Source organism: Paramormyrops kingsleyae, chromosome 4 (genome assembly GCF_048594095.1).
Source record: "Paramormyrops kingsleyae isolate MSU_618 chromosome 4, PKINGS_0.4, whole genome shotgun sequence".
In the NCBI taxonomy this organism is placed as follows: domain Eukaryota; kingdom Metazoa; phylum Chordata; class Actinopteri; order Osteoglossiformes; family Mormyridae; genus Paramormyrops; species Paramormyrops kingsleyae.
The window spans coordinates 20,334,468-20,344,039 of record NC_132800.1 but is presented as its reverse complement, the minus strand read 5'-3'; the positions used below and the strand labels follow the sequence as shown (position 1 = coordinate 20,344,039).

The following is a 9,572-nucleotide window of genomic DNA, read 5'->3' as shown; positions in this document are numbered from 1 at the left end:
GTGAAGCTGACGTTCACGCTCGGCAGCTGTGTATTGTAGTGTAGCGTACGCATGCGCGAAGACCTTGCGCATGTGTGTTGCAATTTGGGCAGGAGCTGTTGATCGAATGGTGAGAACGCCGGTTGCACGCATTTTCACCAGGGCTGTCATCCGCTTTGAGGGGCTTTTCTCCAAAGGATCTACTTTCAGGTTGGAACCTTACTGAGAATGTCAGTTGCTGAAACGGAACGATTCTAAAACGGGCCAAACTTGTAATTTCAACACTTAAAATGAAATGCTTTTTAAGCTATACTTTCGTTATCTTTCATTTTCACTGCAGATTTATTATTTTTCGTGATACATGCACAATAGCGATAATAAGATATACATGTTATATTTTACACGAATGCGCGATATGCACACGTATAGAATGCATGGAGAATGTGTAGGTATTGTTTATGCATGTATTTACTCAAAAGTTCAGTTTGTACTTGTACCTGTTTTTTAAGTTGAGCATAATAGATCTTGGGAAAACAAGCTGGATCAGCCTTTAACCATTTACATTATGACCCATAGTCGGCGGTTTGCATCTCCTGCTCTTATGGGGGAAAAAATCAAACGTGTACTCGTATAACTGTGAGCAAGACAAAGTTTCTTCCAAACACTTAATGTTTGATGTTTAGCTGTCGAATAACATCGTGCGTACAGTATCTTGCCCCGTCAGTTCCCTTTTTCACTGAGTGCTGTTTTCAGACATGGGGCTGCTGTCAGACCCCAATCGGAGGAGGGCGCTGACCACGCTTCTCACCCGCCTCAACACGCCTCTCTGGTGAGTCTCTGCAATTTTAGTAACTAATGGATACCTCATAGTGTAAAATAAATGATAAATGAAATCTCTAACATGTGTGGCTCTACATGGCTGGGGATGATGTGATGTTTCTCTCCTCCTCTTTGGTTTTTAGTGTAGTGTGCTACCTGGCAGGTGTGGCCTGGTTCATGGGCCTGGCTTTTCAGCCTTTCACGCTGCGCACGTACATGTCTGAGAACGCCATGGGCTCCACCATGGTGGAGGAGCATTTCCCCGCCGGGGAGAGGGCCCTGGCCATGGGCAGAGAATTTTCCGCTCACAAGAAGCAGGCAGGGTGAGTGCCGCTGGGGCCCAGTGTCGAGCTCCGCCTTGCTGGAGTTCCCTGCTGCTCACGTTCCCGTCGCTCTCTCCCCGTCTCTGCTTCACAGCGGGATGCCTGTGGACTGGCTGGTGAAAGCGATGCAGGCTAAGGGCCTGGAGGTGTTCACGCAGAGCTTCTCACGTACTCTGCCCTTCCCAGATGAGAACAAAGAGCGCTACGTGAGTGTAACACTTACTTAGGTCTCAAAGGAGAACAGCATGACATGGCAGTGAGAGGATGTGACAAAGACATTATGGGGAATAGGAATGGAGACAAAAGTGATGTGGATGAACAGAAACAAAATACGGGAGTTGTAGTTTCAGTGTGGGGAAAGCACTCTGCCAGAATGGGCGTCGGCTCCTAGAACGGCTACATCTGTTTGGCATCGTGGTCTGGTTGTGGTTACTATGGGCCAGAGTAAACAAACTCGCGCTATGTACTGATTAAGGAATCAGCGAACATGGAATGGGTAAACTGAGTGGACTGTAACCTGATTTCGGCACCGCCTCCCCTCCATCTTGCAGAGTTGTTACAATGCATGGTCACCCAAGCTTGTGTAGTAAAAATTCCTGTGTTTGTTTCCAGAGGTGGAAAGTTCAGGTCCAAAAAGTTTTGTTTCAACTGACCAGTTGAGTATAAAGAGTCACAGTTACAGAGCACTCAACTGGTTGGTAGAAACAAAATCTTGGTCTTGATTTCTACTTTCTGGACCTGAACGTTCCACCTATTTCATTGCTGTTTAGTCTGTTGCCTTAATCACCGTGTTACTCTCTCCCATCTGTTTTGCAGTACAATGACAGATAGTTTTCTGCTTATTCCTCTTATTGGGTCTATATTTCCTTGTGCTCCCTGTCCAGATGGTACGTGGCACTAATGTCTACGGCATCCTCCGAGCCCCTCGGGCCCCCCGTACAGAGTCCCTGGTGTTTAGTGCCCCCTGCAGTCCACAGGGCAATGACCAGGCTGTGGGTCTCCTGCTGGGCTTGGCGCAGTACTTCAGAGGTGAGGTGCAGGAGACAGGCACACATCCATTCTCTGACACAGGCACACATCCATTCTCTGACACAGGCACACATCCATTCTCCGACACAGGCACACGTCCATTCTCTGACACAGGCACACGTCCATTCTCCGACACAGGCACATGTCCATTCTCCGACACAGGCGCACGTCCGTTCTCCGACACAGGCGCACGTCCATTCTCCGACACAGGCACACGTCCATTCTCTGACACAGGCACACGTCCGTTCTCCGACACAGGCGCACGTCCGTTCTCCGACACAGGCGCACGTCCATTCTCCGACACAGGCACACGTCCATTCTCCGACACAGGCACACGTCCGTTCTCCGACACAGGCGCACGTCCATTCTCCGACACAGGCACACGTCCATTCCCTGATACAGTTCCATATGTATAGAGCTTAGTTTATATGTCACTTATCCATGTGCGCTTTTGGCCCGTGGACAGCCATGTTCTTGTGTTTGTTTCTACATGCAGCAATGATATTCCACCAGACCAGGAGAGGTCAGATGTAGTGTGAGAAACACAAATACAAGCAGTGTAGTGCTACAAGTAAATATTATAAACAGTTTAAAGTTAGGCTTTGGCAAAGTTAAGGTAATACGGCATACTGTGGTATTTTGAATTCCTTACGACAAAATTAGCTGGGACACCCCCACACTATCACGCTAGGTGAATTTTTTTGCCAAGATTTAAAAATGCCGGAATACTGTTGCTTCTGAAAATACCATATGTACCGCAGTATGATGTCTGGACAGTATGCAAAATTAGATATGCGGGTACCTCTGACCCTCCTACAACAATCCTTCTGCTCTTTCTTGGTTGACCTCTGTTCTGTAAGTCGCTGCTGCCACCTACAGCAAATGCCTGGTCAGTTTCCTTACACACGCGCAGTTAATACGCAACGACACACATGTTCTCTGCCAGACATAAAAAGAATCTGGATTATGCACGCATTGTATGGCACAAACCCCTGATGACAAAATTCACAAAAGCGCATGTGGAAAAGTGAAGTATGAATTGGCCTTAAGGGATCTGCAGTATTTAGACAATTTTATACAAAATAAATGCTGTGCTGTGTTTGTCTTTAGTTTTGTTTTTCATTCCCAGTGAAAACACACATAAACATGCGTCCTCCTACACACACTGATACAGCTACGTTGTGATGATCTTGGCCGTATATGCACGCATTCTGTGATCAAAGCATTTATTCCGATTCACACCAGGCAAAGCTTCATTCTTGAGTTTAAATGCTCTGTGTATTTGCTGTTGCCAGGTCAGATCTACTGGGCCAAGGACATCATATTCCTGGTGAATGAGCACGACCTGATTGGCATGCAGGCTTGGCTGGAGGGCTATCATCACACTAACAGCACAGGTAGCCATCCAGGTCGGGCGCCCGGCCAAAGTCCTGCCGATTGCCGGCTCATGCGGTGGCTGATGACTTTCCGTGTGTGTAGGGATGAGCTGGACGCCCCTGCACGGCAGAGGCGGCTCCATCCAGGCCGCCCTCACGCTGGAGCTCAGCAGTGACGTCATCACCAGCCTGGATCTGGTGCTTGAGGGCCTCAATGGTCAGCTGCCCAATTTGGACCTGGCCAACCTCTTTTATGCTTTCTGTCAGAAGATCAATGTGCTGTGCACCATCCAGGGCAAGGTAGGCTCGGGTGGGGAGGCGTCATGCAGAGTGGTATTACGCAGCACAGTGTCATGCAGAGCGGTATTACGCAGCACAGTGTCATGCAGAGCGGTATTACGCAGCACAGTCCACGGCGTAGATCTGGATCCAGGGCTTTGCACTGAGCTGTTATGAGCACCTATAATTCTGTTAGCTATTCTTGGTCTTTGTTCCAGTCTCTCTGGCTCAGGTGTGATATCTTAGCTGGAACTCACGGGAGACCACCAGAGTTTCCTCATAATGTACAGCTCAGATTTTAAAAAGGGATTTTTTAAATCAAATATGACAATCTGAGACACCAGGGCAGAAATCTGTCTCAGAGGACTTCTGCTGTTGCATAGATTTCAGCAGCAACCAGCCCTATAGTTACAGAGAATGTGTTTACACTGTAAGAAGATCGTCTGCACAAACTATGTGAGCTAGGTGCAGGCGAGAAAGTGATGACTTACTGATTCCTGAATAATCTAAGCGGGACTAAATCAGGACATGAATAACTTTCTCAAGATCTGGAGGTGATAAAAAACGATTAACTTTTGAGATTTCTAAGATGAGCGAAAATAAAGATCTACGAAAACTACAGAATTAATTTGCTGATCAGATTTAAAATCAGTCAAAGATGACACCCAGATTTAGTGCACAATCTTTCACAAAAGTAGAAGGTTGACCCACATTCTCAGAGACAGGGTTAATACAAATTTATCTTATTATTATTTAGTTGTAAACAGTTTTGAAACATCCAAGCCTTAATGTCTGCCAGAGTGTGGGCCTCGGGGTTCCAGTGAATGATGAGAGTATGTTGGCTGAACCAGCTGCAGAGGAACGACTGGGACAGTGTGGCAGGATACAGCCACGCAGTGCAGACCATGCTGCTGATGGTGCTGAAGCAGGCTAGCGGGAGGCCCTGGGGAGACCACGGCCTCTTTCTGCGCTACCACGTCGAGGCGGCGACCATCCGGGGGATCAACAGCTTCCGGCAGTACAAGACCGACGCCACCACTGTGGGCAGGTAAGCTGCCCCCCCCCCCTGTAATCCACACCGGTACTGAGGCCATGTACCTGGGTCTCATTTATAACTTTATAAACACATGTCTATATAATAAATACAGACGCTCCTCTGCTTACGAATGAGTTGCGTTCCGAACGGCCGTTCATAACTTGAAATGTTCGTAAGTCAAAAGTCAACATTTTAAGGGTATACTCAAGTACAAAGAACTGGGATGCTGGGAGTTTGCACGCTACGCTGCTGCGCGGCGGGAGTAGCGACCAGGAGTCGTACTAGGCGGAATTGGCGTGCAGAGAAATAAATCGATGTTGCGGACAGGAAACGGGAGGCCAACAAACACAATTTGGACTTACAGTCCTCTTCGTTCGTATGTTTGAAAGTTCGTTAATTGAAAGTTTGTAAGTAGAGGAGCGTCTGTATATCAACTGATAAACAGCTGATGGATTATGCTGATTGGGCAGCCGTGCTTTGGAGGACCAATAGGCAGGGTTGCCAAATCTCACACATCTGGCGTGACGCTTGCGCTTTCAGTCTTTCACTGTCACGGCAAGTCTGTATTATTCCATTATAAACCTAAAATTAGGTACATCAAAAGTGCTGGGGTAGTTTGGAAACCCTGCAGACTATTTACAAGGTAATGAATCTGTTACACACATATAAATGTGTGTGCAGACTTGTTTGTAATTGAAAAGCTCACTCCAGCCAGCAGACCAAAGCTGGCAACCCCGCGTAGGGTCTGGATTGAAAAGTATCTGATGTTGCAATGAAGTATAGCTAATTTTCATCAGAAAAAGGCAGATTAATTTTTTTTTCTACATATATTTTCTATATAAGAATGTACTCCAGTTGGGCTCCTATGAATTATTTATGCAGATCCAGTATCAATCAATCATTCAATCCATCAATTTATTTTTGTATTGCATTGACATATAAAGTTTACATTGTCTCAAAGTGCTTTACAATATCTCTGTCCAATGCCCTGAAAGAGCAAGCTGGAGCAAAACTCCCTCATAGGAAGAAACCTGGGGAAGAATCAGACTCAAAGGGGAAGCCCATCCTCCAGGGACCGGCAGAGGAAGTCCGAAATAACAAAGTCCAGATATAAAGTAGTATTACATAAATGCTGATGGTCCAGTAGTTATGAAATAAAAAATTTCTGCAACGCTTGGGTGTTCGGTATAAAATCAGAGTATTAAAAATAGCTTTAGTAGGATGATTCCAAAAGAAATATCCATATCCAGTAAACCTTGTAATTTATCTGCTTTATTCCCCCCCCCCCAGGCTCATAGAGGGAATGTACCGTAAGCTGAATAATCTCCTGGAACGTCTTCACCAGTCCTATTTCTTTTACCTGCTGCCCTCCCTGTCGCACTTTGTGTCCATCGGATACTACATGCCAGCTTTCGGCCTGCTGATACTCATCCCGTTACTCCGGATATCCTGACGAGGCACTGGGGCGCAATGTTGGTGGTGGGGGGTGCAGGGAAGGAACAGCGGGGAGGGGGGTGGTGCGGCCGCAGGGAGAGACCGGCGGGGATGGGGGTGGTGCGGGCACAGGGAGAGACCGGCGGGGATGGGGGTGGTGCGGGCACAGGGAGAGACCGGCGGGGATGGGGGTGGTGCGGCCGCAGGGAGGGAGCGGCCTTTAGGACTGTGATTGAATTGCCCTGATGTATATAATCATTTATCTGATGTTTTGTAGATGAATTAGGTTTGAAAACAAATGGTGCTAATATGCAAAACTAAGACTTTTTTTTGCTTCAGCCAAGATGCTAACCGTGGAATTTCTATCTTTATGGAACAAACGGGTAATTATGTATGTGGATGTATAATCTGTGTAATTTTTGTTTTGGTTGAAATGTTTACTGGGAAAGTACCTTTAAGAGAGGCAATAACCATGTAAGAGGTCTACATAAAGGGCCAGTCTTCCACTGGGTGGCGCTAGCGAGCAGCTGTTTGCAGGTTGCTTGGTCCTTGACCCCCCCATTTCACGCTCTTGACCTGTGGGTTCAGCTGGAGGGTGCAGCACCAGCAGCCGTGGATGGCTTGGTGGACGGAGAGCAGGTCAGTCTGAATGGCGTCAGCTCCAGCACAAGCTGATCTGTAGCCTGGTCACAGATGCAGGTTTTTGTAGGTGATGATCAGCCCTGACTGTAAGGTCGTCACTGCATCTGATGAACACTAACATTATAACTGCTTTAAGTTCATAGCTGCACACGTTGTATGGTCATTTGCAGGCATCGCGGGCTTTAAATGGTCAGGAATCTCCCCCTGCATATCTAATGACTGTCTGAATTTTTAAAAACAGTTTTACTCTCATGCTCTGTGTAATAACTAAAATATTTCACTTTTTGATGCACAGAAGTAGTCTCCATGCTTCCAGTCCATTTCACAGTGTTGTGGGTTTTGTCTCTCGTCCCCCCAGCCTTCCAGCCCTGGGTTCCTGTCAGTCATGACCCCGGTGGTCATCAGCCACCTCACAGGGGTGGCTTTGTACACGCTGCCTGTTCTGGCCCAGCAGGCTGCTGTGGAGCACTTCCCCGTGTCGGAGACCGAGGCTGTGGTGCTGACGGCCATCGCCATCTACACTGCGGGCCTGGCGCTGCCACACAACACGCACAGGTACACACTCCGCATGCAGAGGAAGCTGGCGTGTCCTGAAGCTGGTTTCTGTGTGTGTGTGTGTGTGTACAGAGCTGGAAACGTAGGCTAGATGGCTGAACTGATAGCCAAATCGCAAGTCTGTGTGTCGGAGTGCTGTCTGGTCAGGGCACAGAGGAAGGCTGGCGTGTGCTGAAGCTGGTTTCTCTGTGTGTGTGTGTGTGTGCGTCAGGGTGCTGTCTGGTCAGGGCACAGAGGAAGGCTGGCGTGTGCTGAAGCTGGTTGCGGTTCTCTACATGGCTGTTCTGTTGGCCTGCACTGCCCTCATCAACTTCTCCCTGGGCTTCATCCTGGCCCTCACGCTAGTTCCTGTAGCAGCCTTCATCACTCCCCACGTGCCCAGGTAAGCCGAGCCATCGCCATGACGCCCTTGACTTTTGTGGTCAAGTATGAAATTGATCCTCCTTCTGACTATGTAAAGCAATACTTGTAACTATCTTTAGTCTGTCATTTTTTATAACTGGAGTATGTGGACAGGGAATGTCGATGCAAATACTGAGAACAGTCCATGCTTATTGCTGATGAATGGTATGTAGCAACTTGTGCTTAATGTAGGTTAAGCAAACAGCATTCATGTCCCATAGTAATTTTAATCAAGGCTCTTGGATAAATTATGAGGTATTTGATGGCATTTAGTTGCTTTATTTTTTTAATCTCTAATTTGAGCCATGCTCCCATCAGGCTCTGTGTGTGTGTGTGTGTGTGTGTGTGTGTGTGTGTGTGTGTGTGTGTGTGTGTGTGTGTGTGTGTGTGTGTGTGTGTGTGTGTGTGTGTGTGTGAGAGCAGGTTTACCTATCCATATGGGGACATAATGTCCCCATAACATGATAAATATCCGTTTTTTTAACTCTATTTTATAAAAATCGGTGACTGCTATGAAAAAACTAAAAATGCAAAGACTTGTATTTTGTTAGGTTACTTATGGTTATGGTTAGGGCTGGGTAGGGGTTAAGGTTGTCATAGTTAGCGTTAGCATTTTTCGCATTGAAATGAATGAGCGGTCCCCATAACGATATGTATACCCTACATGTGTGTGTGTGTGTGTGTGTTGATAATACACACACATACACCGCTTGATTGGGAGCGATTATATATAATATTTTGCTATCCTGACACGTGTGCCTCTCACACAGGATCCCAAGCGCCTTGGCCATGGTTCTGTTGAGCCCCGCCTGCACGCTCCTCTTCTCCGTCTTCGTCTACCAGGAGCTGCAGGAAACGCCGGTTTCCCTGCTGGACGGCTGGAGCCTCTTCCTGTCTGTCATCTCGCAGGGCATCTTGGACCATAACCTGTACGGCTCCCTGGTTTACCCCCTCATCTCCCTCTTAGTCTACCCCTGCTGGCTGCTACTCTGGAACATTCTCTTCTGGAAATAGACCCGAGGGGGGGTGGGGGCGGCCGCGACGTGAGGAGGGTCCGGGGCAGAGCTGAATCGGCTGAGGGATGGTGAGCGGTGGGGGGGAGCCGGCGTGAGGTTTGCGTTTATGTGAAGCTGGGGCTCTTCAGGCATGTTTTTGGCCCTGAGTACCTGTTTCATTTTGTGGTAAAGATGCAAGTTAAGAAAAAAAATGGAGACCTTCCATCAAGATGCCCTATACTGGTATATCACTGAAGATAGGACAGGAAATGAGGGAGCAGAAATGAAATGAGGGAGCGGAAATTAAATGACCACGCGGTGGTGCATCTTAACTGTGACAAGGACGTTTTACTAAAAAAAATAAAGTGGGCTGTTACTCTATTTGGGTTTGTGTGTGTTTAACAATTTAACTTTTAATTACTACCTAACCTTCTACAGATAGTTGAAATGTAAGGAACGTGTGGGCAGAAGGTCTTAATGAACCCAAATTTGAGCTCAAACTAAATGCTCTTTTGGTGTTTGATGAACAGCAAACACTGCACATCACCAAGAGTACACATCTCCATTCTGAAGCAGGGTGGGGGCCACATCACAAAGTGTGTGTGATTCTCAGCAGGGCAAAATAAATGCAAGAAAATGCAGGGAAATTCTGATGAAGCCTGAAGTGCTGAAAGAGGTGAACACTTATGAAAACCATAACCGA

General features: G+C 47.3%; 1 protein-coding gene across 2 annotated transcripts; it reads left to right on the top strand.

Annotated features, from left to right (window-relative positions):
* On the top strand, window positions 1-9,250 carry gpaa1 (glycosylphosphatidylinositol anchor attachment 1). Of its 2 annotated transcripts, none has more exons than XM_072710824.1 (13): window positions 1-109; window positions 733-808; window positions 942-1,121; window positions 1,216-1,327; window positions 2,006-2,150; window positions 3,446-3,547; window positions 3,630-3,826; window positions 4,657-4,853; window positions 6,132-6,285; window positions 6,843-6,914; window positions 7,276-7,472; window positions 7,684-7,854; window positions 8,645-9,250. In XM_072710824.1, the coding sequence occupies exons 2-13, from the start codon at window positions 735-737 to the stop codon at window positions 8,886-8,888; spliced, it is 1,845 nt and encodes a 614-aa protein (XP_072566925.1). In that variant the 5' UTR covers window positions 1-109; window positions 733-734; the 3' UTR covers window positions 8,889-9,250. The 2 variants fall into 2 exon arrangements, with proteins under 2 accessions (XP_072566925.1, XP_072566924.1); XM_072710823.1 differs by having other exon boundaries at window positions 43-189.
* The last annotated feature ends 322 nt before the right edge of the window (window positions 9,251-9,572 follow it).

What these genes read in the sequence shown, in the direction of transcription:
- gpaa1 (XM_072710824.1), top strand. Translation starts at nt 735, where the DNA reads ATGGGGCTGCTGTCAGACCCCAATCGGAGGAGGGCGCTGACCACGCTT. An exon ending in CTTGGCGCAGTACTTCAGAG is followed by an intron (nt 2,151 to 3,445) that starts GTGAGGTGCAGG and finishes TGCTGTTGCCAG; the next exon opens with GTCAGATCTACTGGGCCAAG. An exon ending in CTGCCACACAACACGCACAG is followed by an intron (nt 7,473 to 7,683) that starts GTACACACTCCG and finishes TGTGTGCGTCAG; the next exon opens with GGTGCTGTCTGGTCAGGGCA.